Below are 22,023 nucleotides of genomic sequence, written 5' to 3'. Positions count from 1 at the left end.
GCTAAGTCTCTGATGAGAAAACAAATGTGCTGAGTACTTTCTCCCGCCAAGCACAGAGTTCATTTAATTCTCCCAACACCCCGTGTTGGACACGAAGGCCTGAGATCCACAGAGGGAAACAGCGTGCCCAAGATCTAACCAGGGGGCAAGCAGGGATGGGGCAAGATTGGAACCCGGTGGTGCTAAGTCCTCTCCCTGGGCCCCTAGGCTCAGGTCCCTGATTTTGCCTGTGGCCCAGCCCACCCCATCTCCAGGGCAGAACATCGGACAGGGTCTGGTCAATCAGCCCAGTACAACCTCAGCTACTAAGTGGTTCAAGCCTAACCAGAATTAGGCCAATGAGAATTAGCCCTGGGACTTCTGATAAACCAAAAGGAAGAGAAAGGCTCTTTATCTCCAGGAGCTGCTAGGAACCTTCCCAGAGAAGCAGGGCTGGGAAGGAAGCTGCCACGAAAGAGAAAGACAAGAAATGGAGAAGGACTGAGGCACTCCTGGATCAGGCTGTGCCTGAAGCCGTCCCCATGTGAAATCTTCAGGTCCATGAGCTAATAAATCCCCTTCTTCAGGAAGCCAGGGTTTAGGTTAGGCTTTTGGCTCCTGTCAAATGATGCAAAGTCCTGGCCAAGCACTGCCCTCCAAAGTGTCACCAGATAGTCCCAGCCCCGCCCTGAGCAGCTGTTCTCTTCAGGCTGGGGGAAGGATGCCAGCCATGATTGAGGCAGCTGAGGGGGTAATGACCCCTCCCTGTGGCCCTGAGGCTGTGTCCCTGCACTGAGAGCAAACACTTTATCTTTACCTCCGGTCTGGACCCTCAGACAGACCTAGGGCTCAAGGAAAGACAACTCACATCAGTTCAGAGAGCCATACATCAGTGGGCCTATGCTAAGACCTCCAGTCTACAGGGTGGCAACTGGATAGAAACTGGGAGCTGGGGGGCTCAGTTAAGCATCTGCCTTCAGCTCAGGTCATGATCCCGGGGTCCCAGGATCAAGCCCTATATTGGGTTCCCTGCTCAGCGGGGAGTCTGCTTCTCCCTCTCCCTCTGTCCCTCCCCCCACCCCCGCTGTGCACTCTCTCTCTCTCTCATAAATAAGTAAAATCTTTTTTAAAAAGAGGGGTGGAAAAAAATTTAAAAATAAAATAAAAAGGGGGGTGGGAGGATGGGATAACCAGGTGATGGGCATTAAGGAGAGCACATGATGGAATGAGCACTGGGTATTATATGGGACTGACAAATCACTGAACTCTAACTCTGAAACGAGTTAAGACAGTATACGTTAATTAATTGAATTTAAATTTAAAAAAAAGAGATTGGATGAATAGGAAAAAAGAAAGATTCTGGGAGGAGATCGTTGACCAGGGACCCTGCCATGACTCCTATGTCAGGATGATTTTGTACTTCAAGTGCACACACCCCGGTGGGTATGGAAGGATAAAGGCACCACATACTCAGTCCCCCAGGGATGAGAAGGGGTCCAGCCCTGTCTCCTGCCTGTCTGTTGCTATGTAGCTAAGAAACTGGGGTTCTAAATGACAGCCTGCTGTCTCCGGTAAGCATAGGTGTACTGTAGTTTGGGGCCGTGGCCACCGTTTCCCCATCCAACAGCCAGAGGATGGGATTTCTGAACCCAAATGCATGCGCTTGATTTAGCAACATTCTTGTTAAACTTGACCTTTGAGGATTTTGTCCTCTATTCCTTAAAGGAGCCCTAGGGTTTCCTGGGTACCTTCTCTTGACACAGAAATTTCCCTTCTTAGAAACAGAATAGACTATCAAGGGTCTGGAGAAAGTGACCAGTGCCCAATGGGAGTATGGCACGTCAAGGACAAAGAGAGGGACCACCACACAGTGCCGGCCTTCCAGGAAAAAAAGCTGAACTTGAAGCTGATCAATTATCTAGACCCAAGTTCTCAACCACCAGCAACTCTGTCCTCCCAGAACCCTTGGCAACATCTGGGTACAATTTTAATGCTCACAACCTGTGGGTGGGGGGGTCCTAGTGATTTGGGGTCAGGAATGCTGCTGAATATCCTATAGTGCACAGGGTGCCCCTGCCAAATGATCCAGCCCCAGATATCCCTAGCATCATGGCTGAGAAACTGCATTGTACCCAACAACTCCCAATGGACAGGAAACACTGGGGATGGAGGAACATGTTAAGAGACTCCCAGCAATGTCCAGACTGGGAAAATACTACAGGACACACAGCCCTTCAGTAAATACAAGGCAGAAAAAAAAAAAAGAGAGACAAGGGGCTCCTACAGATGAAGGGATTCTCATGAGCCACGTCGACTGGTCAAAATGTGTGGGTTTCCTCTAAAACCAGATTTTTTTCAAATTACAGAAACAGGGGGGGAAAAGTCACATTTTGACCCAGTGAGACACAGGGGATGGAACCACTGCCCAGGGAGAGGGCGGTGGGGTTATGGACATTGGGGACGGTATGTGCTATGGTGAGTGCTGTGAAGTGTGTAAACCTGGCGATTCACAGACCTGTACCCCTGGGGCTAAAAATACATTATATGTTAATAAAAAATTAAAAAATTTTAAAAATATATCCCTTCCAGACCCTGCTTTCAATTTTTTTGTTTTAACAACAGTCCTTACCAGACACAAAGGACCATGCACTGTGTAAGTCCCACTTACAAGAGATGTCCAGAACAGGCCAATCCGTGAAGACAGAAAGCAAATTAGTGGTTGCCCAGTTTGGGGTGGGGGGTGCTGGGGGTGAGGGGACAGGGATGGGGAGTGACTGCTAACAGGTCTTCCCTCTGGTGTGATAGAAATGTTCTGGAACGAGACAGAGGTGATGGTTACACAACATTGTGAATATAGCAAACACCACTGAACTGTTCGCTTTAAAAATGGTTTCTTGGGGCACCTGGGTGGCTCAGTGGGTTAAAGCCTCTGCCTTCGGCTCTCTACTCAGCAGGGAGCCTGCTTCCTCCTCTCTCTCTCTCACACTGCCTACCTCTCTGCCTGCTTGTAATCTCTGTCATATAAATAAATAACAAATCTTTAAAAAAATTAAAAAATAAAAATGGTTTCTTTTACATGCATTTTGCCCCCATAACAAAGTCATTCTCATCTTTCGGAGGTTTTCCGGAAGCATTTCTGTGAAGGACACACACTTCTCTCTGGGGGCTGCTTCAAAGGACGCAGAAGGAGGGAGGTGGGTGGGGCTTGAGGGGGTGGGAATGGGGTGTCTGAAGGTCCCCTGGGGCCAGTGATAGGTGCTTGGGGATGACCTGTATCTTCTTCTGTCCATGTTCATGTACACAGCCTTTGCCCACAACCCGAAAACAGAGCATTCCTAGGAAAGCTTTCATAAGCTGGAACAGTGTCAAGCATTTCCCCTGATATCGAAAAGTACGAATTACACTTCACTTTTACGAAAGATATACATCAGTACTAGAATGTGTGTTGGGTTTTTTTGTCGTAAAAGAGAAAATCCTCTTTGGAGTTCTATCGGTTAGCGAAATCAGGGACTGATGTAGGTCTTGCCCCACAGCGAAGCCGTAACCGGAACTTTCAGAGAGCGTGGACTATCTGCATTCACGACTCTTGATCATCAAGTTAATAAAATAGACTTCTGCATTTCAAGACTTGGTTTAACGATGTTCCTCGAGAGTTCCCCATGAGCAAAACGGAAAATCCTCAAAAGTGGAGCTGATCCCAGCCTCTGCCCCCAGGGGTCCCCAGAATGCCAGCCCAGAGCCCCCACCCTGCCCAGCTGTGTGACCTGGGCAGCCAGCCTGACCTCTCTGGTCTCCACCTGTCCAAGGCAAGGAAGGCACCTGCCAACTTGCCAGTCCCTGGCCACACCCCTTTCTCTCCTCTCTTCACCCCTTCTTCCTGGAGGAAGGTGCTAGAACCTGTATATAAACCCCCATCAGGGCACTGAGATCCTCAGGCTGGTTTCCTCTCACCGTGGAGGGGAAAAGAGAGGAGAGGACAGGACCTAGTCCCCCTTATCCTCCCCCCACTCCAGGACCGTGGATATCCTCCACCTCTATGTCATGCTCACCCCGCCTGGAAGCCCCACACCTTGTGGCCCTAACCAGCCCAGAGCGGGGACTGGATGCACTGGTCTCATTTCCTGATTTCCTGGGGCCACCAGCAGGGAAGACTCCTGGGGCACAGGGCGGACTCCTTAGAGAACTCAGGCGGCCTGGGCCCCACCCCGTCTGTAGTATAGGGCTGTTTCCCGGCCTGCAAAATGGTCTTGGTGATGCCTCTGCCCACTCTCACGCAGTCATGCGGATCCACTGAGTTTACACAAGAGAAGGTTTAGCCTGGGGCAGGCCACCCTCCTGTCCCTCTCCAGAGCAGCCACGGTGGGGCGGGGTGGGGGTGGTGCTTGGAGGGTGGGTGGGGGAGTGGCTGCACCGCGGAGGCAGCCTGGCAGGTGGAAGGTGGGGCCACGTGGGAGGGGCGGGGCCTGACCGTGCAGTTGTACTTGACGCAGTCATCCCAGAAGCGGCTGGCGGAGAACTTCTTGCGGAGGACCACCGTCAGCCCGTAGATGAGACACTGCCCCACGCCCATGATGTTCCCTGCAGAGGGCGGGCTCGGTGAGGAGTCCCCAGTCCCTGCCCCCCACCCCACCCCCACCTGCCCGCGGTACCTGCCGTGTGGTACAGGGGCAGGCAGTCATAGAGCACGTCCGCCACCCGCATGCTGTAGGCATGGTGGCCGAAGGCTGCGATGCGGTAGTACCTGCGGGGGCGGGGAGTGCAGGGGCTGCGACTTACATCCTCCAGGGCATGGGAGTGGGGGGAACGTGCAGGAGAGGGGGGCAGCAAGGGGGGGGGCGAGGGGGGAGGGGAGGTGGCAGAACACCGTAGGGACCCAGACAGAGCCAGCCCAGCTCACAGAGGTGCTGGCTGGAGAGGAACATGCCGCCAGTAACTGTCAATGGTGCTAGGGGCCATGAAAAAGAGGAGAGCAGAGAAACGGAGAGGGGCTGAAGGTGACTCAGCCAGAGAGGCTGGGGGATCCTGTGTGGGGAGGTGACACCTGAGCTGAGACCTGGTGAGAAGGAGCCATGGTGGGGGCCCGGGGAGGGCCGGGGAAGAGCGGCCAGGTGGAGGGCACAGCATGTGCAAAGGCCCTGAGGCCAGAAGGACACTGGTGGATCTGAGGAAGTGTAAGGAGCTGAAAGGCTAGGAGTGAGGGGTGGAGAGAAGGAAGAGGACAGCAGAGAGAATTGGCAGGCGTTGCACAACGCGACCATGGATTTTACTCTGAGGGCCAAGGCAGGTACAGGGAAGTCTGGCATAGGGGGGGTCTGGTTTAGGATTTTAAACCCTGCTGTGACCACTGAGGGGAACAGGGCCATTAGGGGCAGGAGCAGGAGCAAGAGACCAAGGAGGGACACAGAGCACCACTGTCCCAAGATGGGCTGCGGGTTTTACTGGGTTGAGACAGAAATCTTCCCAAGATCCCAACAAGATTGAGGGAAGGGGTCAGCCATAGAGGCGACCTGGAGTCACTCCCCAAAGCTGGGATAAGGCCCATGGGCCCCTTACCTGCTGTGCACTACAATGGCAGCCTTGGGCAGCCCTGTGGTCCCCGAGGTGTAGATATAGAAGAGGCGATCTGCAGGAGATGCGTGTGTTGGGCACCGGAGACTGGATGGGTGCAAGGAGGGGACAGGGTAGCTAGGCACTGGCAGAAGAAGGGAGTCCCACCCTGGCCTCACCGTCCATGCCCTTGTCAGGGGGCTGTGCCGGGGGGGCTGTGGAGGCCTCCTTCAGCAACGGGTCCAGGAGCTGGGTGTCTGGCAAGATGCCCTCAGGCCCCAGTTCTCCGGAGCAGAACTTGACCAGGCTCTTCCCCAGCTGTCCGCTCACCTCGGCCACCGCTGCAGCCCAGAACACACATCACGGTCAAGGATGGCCAGGGCCCCGCCCAAGGCCTGGGATGCACCACACCATCTCCCAGCCCTGGAAACCCGGGAGTCCTGACCCAAGATGATGCGTGCACCCAACCTCACCTGCCGCCAGCTCCCCTCCGAAGATGAGGGCCTTGGCCCCTGAGGTGCCCAGGCAGAAGGCCAGGGGCTCGCGCCGTAGGTTAACGTTGAGCAGAGCGGCTTCCACGCCCACCTTGGCCAGGCCCAGCCAGAGCCCCACGAACTCCGGCCGGCCCTCCAAGAAGATGGCCACCACGTCACCTGGTGCGAAGCCCAGCTGGCAGAAGAGGTTGGCCACAGCATTGGAGTAGGCGTCCAGCTGCGCGAAGGTCCAGCACACGTCACCGCCTGCGTCCACCAGTGCCAGGCGATCCGGCTGCCGCCGTGCCACCACCTGGAAGATCCGCGGGATGGTGTGGCGGGCGCGTTGGTGCCTCTGCAGCTCCAGACGGACACGGATCAGCACGAAGAGGCCGCTGGGGGGACGGGGGATGGAGGGGATGGGGTCACTGGGTGCCCTGCTTGGCCTCCAGGAGACCTCTCCAAGCCTCAGCATCTCCATCTGGAGAAAGCAGAGGGAAAAGTCCCTGCACCCCCAAGGAAGGCAAAGGTTCAATAAGGACCTTGTGGTCACTGTGTCTCTTGGGGGTACTACGGGCATAGAAAGGGCAATTTGCCAGCCAACCCTGAAGTACACAGATGGTCAAAGCTGGCCATGCCATGCCATGAAAATCAGAGTGACTCTGTCCTTCTCCACCCCGGCTAGCTCAGTGACTCTGAGGGAACCAGGGTCTAGTCCTGTCCTTTTTCTCTCCTGGAACATCCAGAGCCTCCCATGGACCCCACCACCACCTTTAGCCTAGATTCCTCATGCTGCATCCACCCCAACCTGGTGTCCTTATCTCCTCCTCCAGGAAGACTTCCAGGGCTCAGCCCCTGCACATGCCTACTGCTCCCCCATCAAGTATAGAGTCCCCCAAATGGGGCCAAACTGGGGCAGGTGCTGGCTCAGCTCAGAAAACTCTCTCTTGCCCACCTTGGAAGCTCTCCCTATCCCCTATTCTCCATCAAAGCCTCTATGCAAAGCCATTCGATAACGGGTGTTCTCCGTACCCCTAGATCATGAGCACCCAAGGGGAAGTCACATCTGGTTTGGCTGAGGAGCCTGGCCCGTACTAGGTGCCCAATAAACAGGCCGGACTGTGCTCATGTCCCCAAGCCTGGACCTCAGTGTGCCCTCCATCCCTGGAGGTAGCAGCCAGCACAGAGTCAGACTCTTTCATTCATCTCCCAAATCATGAGCATCTCCTGTGTGCCAGGCCCCCAACGGGCAAGACCCAGTGGTGACCCCCACATGACCCTTCTCCCCCTCCAACTTTCTCCTGCTCTACCTCCCTGTCCATCCTGCTTCCCCTACCAGCTCCCCCTTGCTCACTCACTCCAGCCACGGGGCCTCCTTGTTGTTCCTTGAGCACTCCCGGCACACTCCTACCTCAGGGCCTTTGCACAGGCCATGCTCTCTGCCTAGACCACTCTTCCACCAACATCCACATAGCTCCTACCCCACTTCCATCAGGTCTTAGCTCAAATGCCATCCTCTTCAGGTGGCCATTCCCGGACACCCATCTGTTACGGTACCACCACCACCACCCCCGGTTCCCTGCTTTGTTTATTATTTATTTTGGCACTTACACTGTCAAATGCCCTGTGCAGTTTACTGACCTACCATCTTGCTGCTGGGCTATCTCTCCCTGCTCTGGATGACAGGCACTTGTGTCTATTTTTGTTCTAAGCCCTGGAGAGACAGCCGTGGAGACAGACCAAGGCCCCACTCTCCTGGAGCGCAGTGAGCCTGCCACAAATAATCCCACAGGACATCGTTGGAGGGAGAGAGAGAGAGGCATTAGAGCTCTCGTGCCAGACCTGAACCCCACAGCCCAAAAAAAAAGCAGCCACCTCTTTACGGCTGGCCAGATCTTTGGTGAGAGGAGGGACAAGGTCCCAGGCCAAGACCTCTGTGAAGAGGGGCAGGACAGGCAGGGGGACAGCTGTGAGGACCAAAAGCAAAGGGTCTTGAGCAAGTTACCGCCCACCAGTCCCCTCTGGGTGCCTGCTCTATTACTCTCAGGGTGACTGATGGCCTCTAACCACAGAGTTCTGCTCATTCAAGCCCCTGTTTGCAGTGACCAGGGGAAGGAACGCCTGCCTCCCACCAGGAGCCTGGCACACAGTAGACGCTTAGCAAAAAGAGGTTGAACGACTCCTTTCAAGACCCTGAATCTGGAGCCCAGGAGCCCGCCCCTCCCTGGTGACCAGCGCAGAGGCACAGATTCCTTCATGCCCACATAGCAAGCACCTGCTTTGCGCAAGTGAAGCTGATCAGGTGGGAGACGCAGATCGGTGGGGGCGGGAGGCCAGACTGAGCGCTAAGGGGCTGAGAATCTGATGGCAAAGGGGCAGGAGGAGTCTTGTGGGGAGACGGGGACACTCTGTTTCTTGATAGTGGTAGTCACCTAGATCGAAAACTGCAAACGTACACTTAGCACGGGTATATTTCATTTTATGTGATACCTCAAAAACAACCCATGGAAACAGAGCCGATTGGCAGTTGCCAGGGGCTGCGGGGAGGGGAAATGACTGCTAATGGGATTGGGGTTTCCTTTTAGGGTGATGGAAATGTTCTGGAACCAGATGGAGGTGGTGGTTACTAACTGTGAATGTGCTCGATGTCACTAAGGTAGATTTTATACACACTTCACTACAATAAAAATGAACAGGACAACTCAGGAAGAATATCTTGCAGCAAGGTTAAAAGGGGAAGTCTTGGGGCTCCTGGGTGGCTCACTGGGTTAAGCGTCTGCCTTCCGCTCAGGTCATGATCTCAGGGTCCTGGGATCGAGCCCCGCATCGGGCTCTCTGCTCAGCAGGGAGCCTGCTTCCCCCTCTCCCTGCCTGCCTCTCTGCCTACTTGTGATCTCCATCTGTCAAATAAATAAATAAAATCTTTTTAAAAAAGGGGGAGGAGTCTTTGCTTTCCAGAGATAGACTCTAGAAAACTAACAGGTGAAAGGATGTGCCAGTGGGACTCCGAGAGCAGAGGAAGAGTAAGTGAAGGTCATGGATGTTGGGGAATGGACACATGGGCTCAAAACATTACTCTTTCCACTTCCGTAGGCAGGAAATCTTCCATAATAAAATCTTTTATTTATTTTTATTTTTTATTGTTAAGAGGGAGGGGCAAGGGGCAGAGGGAGACAGAGAAAGAGAATTTTAAGCAGGCTCCATGCTGAGACATGGGACTCGATCTCACCACCCTGAGATCGTGACCTGAGCTGAAAACAGGAGACGGATGCTTAACCAGCTGCACCATCCAGGCACCCTCTCCCCACAAAAATGTTTTAACCCTCCAAAGGGCCTGTGAAGCCCCGCCTGCCCCAGCCCCGACCTGTCTGCCCACTTCATCCTGCCCTCTATTCCTCTAGCTTCCTCTCACCTCCTTCCCTGATTTCAGCCTAGCAAAGGTTCCTGCCCCTGGGCCTTTGCCCATGCAGTTGCCACTGCTAGAATATTCTGCCCCAGACGTCTCATCAGGCTTCCTTCACATCCTTTACCTCTCAGCTCATGTCTCCTGCCTGGAGAGGTCTTCCTTGCCCTGCCCAGCTTGGATCACTATGGCTGTTTGAGAACCTGCCTGCAAATTCCTTGACAGTCTTCGCTTCAAAAGGCAGGTCCTAATCCCTGCCCCTTGGGAAGGGGCAGACACAGGGACTCCCTTCTAATGAAGAAAACATAAGATCAGTGATGCTGTGTGACTTCCGAGATGGGGGCACAGAGACAGCACCCCCTTCCTCTAAGCACACTCATGTTCTCACACTCTCTGGGGACAGTGGCCCTCAAAACCCAGCACCAAGTTGCAAAGAAGCCCAGACCATGTGGAGAGCCCATGTACAGGTGTTCTAACAACATGTCTGAGTGAACAAAACTTCGGGTAATTCCGGTCCCGGATTCTGAGTCAGCCAGCAGAAGCCCCAGACTTGGCAGAGCAGACAAAATGGTGACATCTTGGTGACATCTGACTTCCTTACCCAGAGAAGCCACAGGAAATAATGCTGGGCCTTGTGTTAAGCCTCTAGGTTCTGGGGTAATTTGTTACGCAGCCATGAAACTGATGGGTAACTGCTAGGTTTCCAGCCCATTTTATCCCTTCAGAGCGATTGGAAATGACCAGCTTCCTTTATGGGTTTCCTGGCATTTTAAGTTGATTTCTATGAGAGCAAGCATCCTATCTATTGTGTCTGGGGATACAGTGCTGGCACGAAACACAGGATGATGCTGGTGTCCTACCACGCTACGCAAACACAGTCCCACCCCCCACCCTCCGTCTGTACGCAACTGTGGCTGTTGAAGAGTATCCCTGAAAATTCACGTCCACCTGAAACCTCAGACGTGACCTCATCCTGAAGTAGGATCTTTATAGATGTAACTGAGGTGCGTATGAGATGAGGTCATCCCGATTCCCCAGGCCGGACCTAAGTCCAATGACAGGTGTCTTTTTAAGGAGAACACAGAAACACAGGGGAGGAGACAGGAGTGAGGCGTCCATGAGCCTCACAATACCTGGAGCTCTCAGAAGCTGTTAGAGGCAAGAGAGGATTCCCTCTAGAGCCCTCCAAGGGAGCACACATGCCAACACCTCCATGGCTGGCTTCTGGTCGCCAGAACTTAGAAGAAGACAAATTTCTGTGGTTTTAAGCCACAAGTTTGTGGTCAGTTACAGCAGTCCCAGGACATGGCAAATGGGGACAATAAGAAAAGAGGCCAGAGGTAGATCGCTGAAGATGGGGCCTGGCACATCCTATATTCCCAACCAACTCTGTTGCTATCCTTTCCCCCACGGAAGGAAGCACGGTGAGTAAGAAATCAGAACGGAATTAGCACTTTATCTAGCCAGCAAATTCACTCGTATTCACCCTGCAAGGAAAAAAGAGAGGAACAAGCAAGTTGTAAGAGCAGGGATCAGGGGGCGCCTGGGTGGCTCAGTGGGTTAAGCCGCTGCCTTAGGCTCAGGTCATGATCTCAGGGTCCTCGGATCGAGTCCCGCATCGGGCTCTCTGCTCAGCGGCGAGCCTGCTTCCCTCTCTCTCTCTCTCTGCCTGCCTCTCTGTCTACTTGTGATCTCTCTCTGTCAAATAAATAAATAAAATCTTAAAAAAAAAAAAAAAAAAAAGAGCAGGGATCAGCCGGGGAAGTCCCCAGTGGAAACGGTCCAAGGAGGAGTCGGAGCTGATTCTCAAGCATCTGGCCAGGAGCTCTGAGCCCCAGCACAGCCCAGGAAAAAAAGTGCCCTAGAGTTCACGGTCTTAGTTCAAAGCCTCCTTGACTGCCTACAAGCTGTGGGGGCCTGGGCAGACCCTGCCCTCCCTACAGGCCTCAGTTTCCTTACTTGGAATGTCCAAAGACTGGACCACACGACCTCCAAGGTGTTCTCCAGCTCAGCAAAGTGTAGGTCCTGCCACTGCCCTATTTACAAACAGGAAGTGGGGCCCAGAGCAGCCACCCAAACAATGCAATTCTCAGCCTAATACCTGCCAAGCATGTTAAGTGCCCAGCCAAGAAGAAGGGTTGAATAAGAGGGATCCGTTGTTCCTCTGCCCAGCGGGATCCTGCCTCTGCGCTTTGCACCTGCTCTTCCCTCTTCCTTTCCCCAGATCTTTGCAAGGTTGCTTCCTCTCATCTGCCTACTTGCCCCAGAGGCCCTGCCGTGATCACCTTCGCTGAAGTCTGAAGTTGCCACCAGTGATCCCTGCCCCACCCCCAACACGTTCAAGCCTTTTTGTCAATTTCGGATGTTTTACTAGGTCCTCATTGCCTTTTTTTTTTTTTAAGATTTTTTTTTTTTTTTTTGACAGACAGAGATCACAAGTAGGCAGAGAGGCAGGCAGAGAGAGAGGGAAGCAGGCTCCCCGCTGAGCAGAGAGCCCGATGTGGGGCTCGATCCCAGGACCCTGAGATCATGACCTGAGCCGAAGGCAGAGGCTTAACCCTCTGAGCCACCCAGGTGCCCCCCTCATTGCCTTTTTGATTATTCTCACTAGACTGTGAGCTCCACTGGACAGGAGGAGTACTTAAGACACATTCACAGCATGTCACACTGAACATGGCGTCCCCTAAACCCAGATGGGGTGTGGCACCTAGGAGGTCCTCAGGGATGGAGAGAACAAATGACTTTCTCCAATGCAGACTAGCCAGAATCTGACCATCTTGGCAGCCCAGCCCGGGCCCCATCATGACTCAATGGGACCAGCACCGTAGTCAGTCTTCCTGGTCTCCTGGCTCTGCTCTGGGCCAGGCCCCACTCCCTGCACAGCAGGGTGAATGGTAGTCCCCAAAAGATATGTCCAAGTCCTGGCCTCCAGAGCTTGTGAAAGAAACCGTATGTAGGAAAAGGGTCTTTGTAGATCTTAATTAGTTGAGGATCTTAAAGAGATCGTCTTGGGCTAAGTAAGGTAAGTACTAAAGCTGATGGCAAATGTCCTTATAAAGAAGAGGAGACACAGACACGGAGAAGAAGACCACGTGAGAACGGAGGCAGAGATCAGGGTAGATCTAACTTCAAACCAAGGGACTGCCACGGAGCACCAGCCGTCAGTGGAAGCCAGAAGACAGGCATGGGGGAGTCTCCCCCAGACCTCCAGAAAGATCCAGCCCTGCCCACAGCCCGACTCTGGCCTCTATAGCTATAGTAGAATTAATTTCGGGTGTCTTAGGTCAGCCAGTTTGTGCCACGGGAAGCGAGCACAGGCATACCTCAGAAATATTGTGGGTTTGGTTCCAGACCACCACAATACAGCAAACAGCACCACAAAGCAAATCAAATGAATTTGTTTCCTATGGCATATAAAAGTTATGTTTACGCTATACTCTAATTTATTAAGTGTGCGATAGATAGCATTATGTCTAAAAGACCAATGTATGTATCTTAATCAGAAAAATACTTCAGAGGCACCTGGGTGGCTCAGTGGGTTAAAGCCTCTGCCTTCAGCTCAGGGTCCTGGGATCGAGCCCCGCATCGGGCTCTCTGCTCAGCAGGAAGCCTATTTCCTCCTCTCTCTGCCTGCCTCTCTGCCTACTTGTGATCTCTGTCTGTCAAATAAATAAAATCTTTAAAAAAAATTAAAAAGAAAAGAAAAATACTTCATTTAGGGACGCCAGGGTAGCTCAGTTGGCTAAGCACTTGCCTTCAGCTCACGTTGTGATCCCATGGTTCTGGGATCGAGTCCCACACTGGGCTCCCTGCTCCTCAGGGAGGCTGCTTCTCCCTCTGCCGCTCTTTCTTACTCTCTCTCTCTCTCTCATGAATAAACAAATAACATCTTTTATTTTTTTTAGAGATTTTATTTATTTGGTGTGGGGGTGGGGGGAAGGACAGAGGGAGAAGGACAAGCAGGCTCCCCGCTGAGCAGGGAGCCCGACATGGGACTCGATCCCAGGACCCCAGGACCACGACCAGAGCCCAAGGCAGTTACTTAATGAACTGAGCCACCCAGGTGCCCAACAAATAAAATCTTTTAAAAAAATATTTTATTTAGAGGTGCCTGGGTAGCTCAGGGGGTTAAAGCCTCTGCCTTTGGCTCAGGTCATGATCTCAGGGTCCTAGGATCGAGCCCCACATTGGGCTCTCTGCTCAGCAGGGAGACTGCTTCCCCCCACCACGCCTACTTGTGATCTCTCTGTCAAATAGATAAATAAAATCTTAAAAAAAAAAAGTAAAGGGGCGCCTGGGTGGCTCAGTGGGTTAAAGCCTCTGCCTTCGGCTCAGGTCATGGTCTCAGGGTCCTGGGATCGAGCCCCGCATCGGGCTCTCTGCTCAGCAGGGAGCCTGCTTCCTCCTCTCTGTCTTTCAAATAAATAAATAAAATCTTAAAAAAAAAGTAAACACCAATTACTGACCTGACCAAATTATGATAATGGGTAATAGTCAATTCTCATTATTCACAGATTTCTTCATTGCAAATCTGCCTGCTCACTGAAATACACTTGTAACCCCGAAATCAACATTCGCATTACTTTCACAGCCATTCGAGGACACACACAGAGTGGCAAATAAGTTGCATTGCCAATGTGCACATTCCCAGGTTAGGTCTAACAAGGCAACACTCGGCCTTCTTGTTTCAGCTCATGTTGTAAACAAGCATCCTTTTGGCAGTCTATTTGGCGCCACATTTTTTGCATTTTTGTCCTTTTTCCTGGTGATTTTGCTGTTTAAAAGGGCCTCCAGGCATAATGCTAAAGTGCTCTCTCGTCTTTCTAAGGGCAAGAAGGCTGGGATGTGCCTTACTTAGAAAGTTTTGTTCAGATGTGAGTTTTAATGCTGCTGGCCATAAGTTCACTGGTAATGAGTCAAGAATATATGTTTCTTTTAAAAGACTATGGTGCTGAGCACCTGGGTGGCTCAGTGGGTTAAGCCTCTGCCTTTGGCTCAGGTCATGATCTCAGGGTCCTGGGATCGAGTCCCGCATTGCGCTCTCTCCTCGGCAGGGAGCCTGCTTCCTCCTCTCTCTTTCTCTCTGCCTGCCTCTCTTCCTACTTGCGATCTCGCTCTGTCAAATAAATAAATAAAATCTTTAAAAATAAATAAAATAAAATAAAATAAAATAAAATAAAATAAAATAAAATAAAATAAAATAAAAGACTATGGTGTGGGGGTAGGGGGGCGGGGGCGCCTGGGTGGCTCAGTCATTAAGTATCCACCTTCAGCTCAGGTCATGATCCCAGGATCCTGGGATCGAGCCCCACATCAGACTCCCTGCTTGGTGGGGAGCCTGCTTCTCTCTCTGCCTGCTGATCCCTCTGCTTGTGCTCTATCTCTGTCAAATAAATCAATAAAATCTTTTTTTAAAAATAGATAAATAAAAAGACTATGGGGGTACCTGGCTGGCTCAGGCAGTAGAAAATGTAACTCTGAATCTTGGGATCATGAGTTCAAGCCCCACACTGGGCACAGAGCTTGCTTTGGAAAAAAAAAAAAAAAAAGGAATATATATAAAATAAAGTGTCTATATATTTTTTTAAAGATTTTATATATTTATTTGACAGACAGAAATCACAAGTAGGCAGAGAGGCAGGCAGAGAGGGGGTGGGGAAGCAGGCTCCTGACTGAGCAGAGAGCCCAATTCGGGGCTCGATCCCAGGACCCTGAGATCATGACCTGAGCCCAAGGCAGAGGCTTAACCCACTGAGCCACCCAGGCGCCCCGGGAGGTGTCTCTAAATAGAACAAACATAAAACAAGGTTATGTATTGCTTGGTTGATAAAAATGCTATGACCAAAGGTTTGCAGAACCCTAACCCTGTACTTGCCCCAGGAATGATGGTTCAGTATTAGTTAATCCAATGTTTGCAGTGACTTTATAAAACTAAATTACCGCAGATAATGAGAATCGACTGTAATAATATTGGGACATGAAGGTATGGAAAACCACGTGTCTGTTGGGCAGTGGGGCGTACACGCATGTAGAGGGACAGGAAGAGCGTGAGGACAAGAGGGATAAAGGGGTGCCACATCCTTGTCTTCCACGGAGCGAGACGACTGATCAAGTGTCCAAATGAAAAATGCAGATATCATCACATAACCCATTTAGAGACACGGAGTTAAAACCCAAAAGAGTCAGACAAGACATAAGAGTCATTCCAGGTGGGGAAGGAAAAGTGTGGGTGTGGCCGGAAAAATGGGGCACGCAGCTGCCCCTAGAGGTAGAAGGCTCAGAGGCTTTCCTCTCAAAGCTCGGGTGACTTTATTTTTTTTTTTTTTTAAGATTTTATTTATTTATTTGACAGAGAGAGATCACAAGTAGGTAGAGACGCAGGCAGAGAGAGAGGCAGAGAGAGAGGAGGAAGCAGGCTCCCCGCGGAGCAGAGAGCCCGATGCGGGGCTCGATCCCAGGACCTTGAGATCATGACCTGAGCCGAAGGCAGCGGCTTAATCCACTGAGCCACCCAGGCGCCCCTCGGGTGACTTTAATAAAATTAAAAATTACAAGTAAAAATGGAAAGAAAGCACCAGGTGAGAAATAGGACAGAGAACATGAGGGCATCTGTAGGCACGAAGAACAGGTGGGTCTGTGCAGAGTTTTCTAACTGTATCTTGGCAAAGTGGCAGGAGATGCCTCTGAGGAAGGAAACTGCAGGGCTGGGGGCAGCAGAGAGGACAACATTCACTGCAAATCTCTCTCTAAAATTTGAATTTTGTGCCACGGGTTATATATTGACTATTACACAAAACAAGTAAACACAGAATATTAAAAGACACCTGTCGGGACGCCTGGGTGACTCAGTCGGTTAAGTGTCTGCCTTCGGCTCAAGTCATGATCCTGCCGTCCTGGGATCGAGTCCCGTACCCAGATCCTTGCTCAGCAGGGAGTCTGCTTCTCCCTCTGCCTCCCGCTCCCCCTGCCGGTATGTGCACACGCAGGCGCGCGCGCGCGCGCTCTCTCTCTCTCTCTCTCTCTCTCTGACAAATAAATAGATAAAATCTTTAAAAAATGAAATAAAATAAAACAAAAATAAAAAATAAAAAAAAACAAAATAAGACAAAATAATAAAACAAACAAAACAAAACACAAAAAGTAAAATAAAACAAAATAAAAAACAAACAAAATAAAACAAAATTAAAAAAAAAAATTCACCCACCTCCCTGGTCAGATCCTGATATCTCACCCATTCAACAGTGAACAGAGTAGCTAAGATGAGCAGCCTTGGCATTTATTGAGCACCTACTGTGCACCAGGTACTGAGCTAACCTCATGGGCACCCTCCAAAGTAGGGTCCTAAGATTTCCACGTGACAGGTGATGGGATGAGGTGGGTGCTCAGAGAGGTGAATTCACCTGTGCAAGGTCAGCCAGCAAGTCAAGACAGAGTAGCCCAGAACCAGGCCCCAGCAGGGGGAGCCCGCTGCTCCTCCACAGGCTTGCCACAAAGCATTAATAAAGCGTTCACCACGTACCATGAGGCAGGTCAAGTGCCCGTGTTGCACGCAGGTGTTCAACGCATGCTTCTTGAAGAGACAGTACCACACAACGACTATTTTTACAGAGGGAGGCAGTGAGACTCAGAGGGTACGACTCCTGGGGCCAGCAAGGGGCACAGCTGAGGTCCGCAGCTAGACACGCTGGCTCTGGCCACCCAGCCCCCAACCATCCAACCCACAGAGCCGCCAAGGCCCTCCCGACCAACTTCCAATTTTAGTATATGTGCTGTCGAAGCGAGCACCCTCCCGACCAACTGATGGCAGCCAGCACAAACGCATCTGGGTGCCTACTGGGTACCCAGCTCTCCTCTGAGAGTTTGCCATGAATAAACCTGACAGAGCACCCCAAGAACCCCAGGAGCTGGCACTACTTTTATAGCCATGGGGAAAGGACCACCAGCAAGGCTGGGAACCAGAGCAAGCAGCTCCTGCCTAGAAGCGCCCCTGCCGCCCCTATCCATAGGTGACACTCCAGGAAACAGGCACTGAGGCCGGAGCTAGTGATGATCAGGGTACGTGAGCCCTCAGGGCGAGGCCCAGCCCTCACCACCACCTGTCCCGTCCTGCCCTGGCCCCTGTTTTCTCCGGAGCACGCCTGTGTGGGCAGGCAGTGGACTCCAGTGCTCTTAGCTCCAGCCGCTTGCCTGGGCCGCCCCACCTGGCAGCAGCCCAAGCCACCCCTACCCCGAAACAAAGAAGCCACTGTCCACCTCTGAGCCCTTCCTGAGACCTCTTCTCACCCTTCTATTCCTTCTGCCCCCTCATGTGTTCACCCCAAGCCCTGGAGCACCAGAACAGAAAGAAACCAACTCGATAAATGGGATCAGATTTCAGGCCACAAATACAGGACATGGGATGAGGTGGGATAAGATTCCCGGGTCTCAGTGCAGGTCCCCCCCCACCCCGCAGCACAGCACAGTAGCTAGGAAAGTGGACCCCAGTGCCCTGAGTCCTCCTTGGCTGTGCATTCTAGGTCAGTGACCTCATCTCTCTGTGCCTTGGTACACCAGCCTGTAAAGTGAGGTTAGTAGGCATTCCTTCTTTCTAGGACTGTGACCCGGGTCCCTAGAGAGGGCTACACAAGCTGCATCAGTTAGCTATTGCTGTGTAACAAATCACCTCCGCAATTACCAGTTGGAAACATTTCTCATCTCCCAGTTTCTGAGGGTCAGGAAGCCAGGAGGGGCTTAGCTGTGTGGTTCTGGCTCCAGGTGTGTTGGGAGGCTGCAATCAATGTGCTGGCTGGGGCTGGAGTCATCTCAAGGTTTCACTGGGACAGAATCCACTTCCAAGTTCACTCACAAGGGCTGCCTCGCATCAGGGAAGCCAGCTTTTCCTGGAGGGGGCGATCTGAGAGAGCACTGCTGATGGAAACCACATTCGTTTTTGTTACTAATCTTGGGTATAATATCCTAGGACTTTTGCTGTATTCTATCCATGGCAAGCAAGTCACTAGATCCAGCCCACACTCAAAGCAGGGGGGAGGATCCTATGAAATTGAAGACCAAGTGGTTGGGCCATCTTTGAGGCTGTCTCCTACAGAAAAGTGTGTCAAGCCCAAGGTCAGGGAGTTGTAGTTGGCCCAGCTCTTACTCCATCCCGGGGGGCGGGGAACACAGCCAGGCACAGATACTCAGGATCAGTGAGGCACAGCTGGGGCCTGGACAAGCCCACGGTAGCCAGGGAAGGGCTGCCAGCCAACACACACAGCCCCTGTTCCTGCCATGTGCCACCCTATGTGGAAGCCAGTTCATCCAAGGTGGCATGAAGACCCCACACAGCTTCCCTTGTGCCCCCACAGGGCCCCCCGCCTGGCCGGGAGAAAGAGACTCAAGAATTAAAAGGCAAGAAATCAGACACATAAGAAAATTACAAATGATGGGGCAGCCTGAGAGGCTCGGTTAGTTAAGCGGCTGCCTTCGGCTCAGGTCCTCATCTCGAAGTCCTGGGATCGAGCCTCGCATTGGGCTCCCTGCTCGGCAGGGAGTCTGCTCCTCCCTCTGCCTCTCCCCCTGCTCAAGCTCTCTCTCAGATAAATAAATAAAATCTTTTTTTGGAAAGCATTTAAAAACAGATAATTACAAATGACAGATGCTACTAGTGGCACCAAGTCAAGCTTTGGAGCCATGCTGCCTACGTTCTAATCCTGTCCCCACTACTTGTCCCCTGTGAGACTCTGGGCAAGGGACCAGACTGTGCTGTGCCTCAGTTTGCTCATCAGTTAGATGGGGACAAGAGAGTACCCACATCACAGGGTTGCTGGGAGCGTTTAAAGAAGTCATGTTTAGCCTTGGTATGGAGGGAGCACTGTGGCCATTCTGCCAAAAAGCCAACAAGGTGGGAGGGCATACAGGGACACAGTGTCAGGAAAGGGCTCTTGGGGTGACATTCAGGCCACGCCATGATGAAAAGGAAGAACAGAGAAAGAGTGATCCAGGCAGAGACAGCAGCAAGTACAAGGGTCCTGGGGCTGTACATGTTGAGGGCCAGCAAGGAGGCCAGTGTAGCAACATCATAAAGCATCACCGGGCAAAAGGAGGCTCGGCATGTTCCAGGCAGAGGGGGAACATCCTGAGCCTGACAAGGCATGCTGATGTGAGGGTCAGGTAAATCTAGGAAGGTGGGGAGTGGCGAGTGGGCAGATCCTGGCATAGGTCACAGAACCTAGTGTCCAGCTGAAGGCTGAGTCTTTCCCCTGCAGAGGATAGGGGTTGTGGAGGATGTGTGAACAGAGAGCATGGTCAAATCTGGTCAGAAAGACCAAAGGCAGAGGCAGGGGCCAGGGCATGGAGAGCAAAGGATGAGTTCTAGAAGGTTCGGAACCAGTCAATTGGCGGTGGAACTTTCCCCAACTCACCCCATCCCTGCTGCTCACAGAGCCTGTTTCTTTACCCTCACAGTGGGTTAGTTCCCCCACCTCATCTGAGAGGATCAGCTCCACAGACCCACAGCAGGTGCTCAGGCATTCCCATGTGGGGGTTGTTATTAAGATTCATTCTGATGGGAACCCCCTATTTTACCCCAGGAGGATCCCCAAAAGCTTCTTCAAGCATGCTCCTTGGAGACACCCCAAAGATCTCCAAGGAAACCCGCATAGGACACCAAAATTCCCTCGTGAGAGATCACTCTCTTGGAGATCCCCAAACAAGTCTTTGAATATGCAGCAACTTCTCCACAAACTCTGAACCCCTCAAATCCTGTACAGATCCCAAACTTTCAAAGAGCACCCCGGGCCACAGAGAAACCGGTAAATGGCGCCCAGGAGACACACACCCTTCAGAAACCCTGAAAGTCTCTTACAGATGTCTCAAGAAGCTCCTTCATCCCTCGCCCACCAAGAAAGCCCTAAAAAACTCCAAAGTATCTTTGAAGCCCCCAAAGACCACTGGGTCGCCACCGTGGGCCCCTAGGGACCTACGAAAATCCCTGAAGAGCCCCTAGAAGCCTCTCACCGTCACCAAGTCCCCACAGAGACCCCCAAATAACCAAGCCTCCCAATCAGCCCCAGCTCTCTGGAACCCCTACCAGCTGCCCACAGATCCCCAAGTTATCGCCCAGCCCCCTGAAGTCTCCCAAACAGCCTCTAGAATCTTGAAACTTACTCTCTCCCTCCAGAGACCCTCTAGCTGTTCCCTCCAGTTCCTCTCAGAGACCCCTGATCCGTCATTCTTTCAGATCCCGGCCCCGCCCCTAGCCCTGCCCTCATCTAAGCCTCGCCCCCAGTCTCCAAAACCCCTCTCCCCAAGCCCTCTGAGCCCCCGACTCCGCCCCTGCAACACCCCCGCTCTGATCACCCCTGAAGACGCGCAGCTGGTCGGGGGCCAGGCCCCGACTGCACTCACAAGAGGTCCCGCCTTGCGGTCTTGCAGACGATGCGCAGGAAACGCCAGCCGCCACCGCCCACGTACACGCCGAGCGCCGCCGCTGCGCTCCAGGTCCACGGGAGCCCCAACAGCCACAGCAGCACGAGCGAGACCACGGAGGCCGACCCTGCACCGGGAGCTTGCATCCTGGGGAGGCGCAGAGCTCTCAGGCCGAGGACGGCTGGGGCCCCGCCCCCAGAATGAGCTCCTCCCCCGGCCCCCGGCTCCGCCTCCTCGGAAAGCCCAGGCCGCCCCCTTCGAGCCCCGCCCTCATGCCTGGAACAGGCCGGGTCCCGACAGACTCCGCCCCCGGATCAGGGCTCCGCCCCGTCCCATGCTGGGCGCAGGCCTCCCTCCTCCTCTTAGACCGACTCGAGCGTCTTTGCCAATTCTTAGCACAGGCCACGCCCTCAGACGCTCTTAGACTCCGCCAGTCACTGTCAAGCCCTACCCCACGTCTTGACCTAGCGGCTGGGCTCCGAACCCAAGCTCCAGCCTCACGACTTGGCCCCAAACATGGGCTCCACCTCGTCCCTACCACAGACACAGGCCCTTCCCAGACACTTGATCAGCCTTCCTCCATTGCCGTGATCTAACGCCGTCCTCGGTTACAGGATCCAACCCAGTACCCACAGGTCTGGGGCCCGCTTCTATCTCTACTCCGCCACTCATTGGGCCCCGCCCCCAGATTGGCCTCTGGTCCCGCCCACAACCTACACCCTGCCCACTCCCAATTAGGCTCCTCCCCTGGTCCGCCCCTAACCCTGGCCCAGGTTCCATCCCTGGCCGCTGGCCCCGCCCTCGGGCTTTGGCCCAATCGTCACCCTCTGGACCTCCGTCTGGCCCACCTAGAGCCTTAGGCCCCTCCCCATCTGCCAGCCCAGGCCCGCCCCAAGGCTATCTTCCGACCTGTCCTGCTCCGAGCTCCGCAGCCGCTTAGCCAAGGCCCGCCCCTTTCGGAAGGCCACGACCATAGAGAGGGGCCCCAGGCCAGAGAGACGACGGCCAACGAGACCAGAGGCTAGAACGGCCCAGAGAGGGCGGCCGCTGTCTTGGAGACGCCCAAACTGCTCCCCCCTTTCGCCCCCGAGCGGCCTTTAGAAAACACGTGCTCCAGCAGCCTAGGGGCGTGGCTCAGGGCTGAGCACTAGATGGCAAACGGATTCCTAGCCCGGGGGACCAGAAAGTCTCGGTTCACATCCAGGGCCTGTGTGT

General features: G+C 53.1%; 1 protein-coding gene across 4 annotated transcripts in view; it reads right to left on the bottom strand.

Moving 5' to 3' along the window:
• SLC27A1 (solute carrier family 27 member 1) overlaps nucleotides 1-22,023 on the bottom strand; it is a 29,073-nt gene that overhangs the window by 6,505 nt on the left and 545 nt on the right. Inside the window, exons 1-7 of one of the 4 annotated variants that reach the window (XM_045990992.1) lie at nucleotides 21,347-21,476; nucleotides 20,788-20,955; nucleotides 6,000-6,394; nucleotides 5,706-5,867; nucleotides 5,533-5,602; nucleotides 4,629-4,720; nucleotides 4,448-4,557 (exon numbers count right to left, since the gene is read on the bottom strand). In XM_045990992.1, coding sequence (XP_045846948.1) covers nucleotides 4,448-4,557; nucleotides 4,629-4,720; nucleotides 5,533-5,602; nucleotides 5,706-5,867; nucleotides 6,000-6,394; nucleotides 20,788-20,954 — 996 coding nt within the window. In that variant the 5' untranslated portion in view covers nucleotide 20,955; nucleotides 21,347-21,476. Of the gene's footprint in view, nucleotides 1-4,447; nucleotides 4,558-4,628; nucleotides 4,721-5,532; nucleotides 5,603-5,705; nucleotides 5,868-5,999; nucleotides 6,395-18,076; nucleotides 18,307-20,787; nucleotides 20,956-21,346; nucleotides 21,477-22,023 lie in introns of those variants that run through there. The other 3 variants (XM_045990993.1, XM_045990994.1, XM_045990991.1) reach the window with 3 other exon arrangements.

This window comes from Meles meles, chromosome 20 (assembly GCF_922984935.1).
Source record: "Meles meles chromosome 20, mMelMel3.1 paternal haplotype, whole genome shotgun sequence".
Taxonomy (NCBI): domain Eukaryota; kingdom Metazoa; phylum Chordata; class Mammalia; order Carnivora; family Mustelidae; genus Meles; species Meles meles.
The sequence above is the reverse complement of the archived record's forward strand: the minus strand, read 5'-3'. Positions and strand labels throughout refer to the sequence as shown.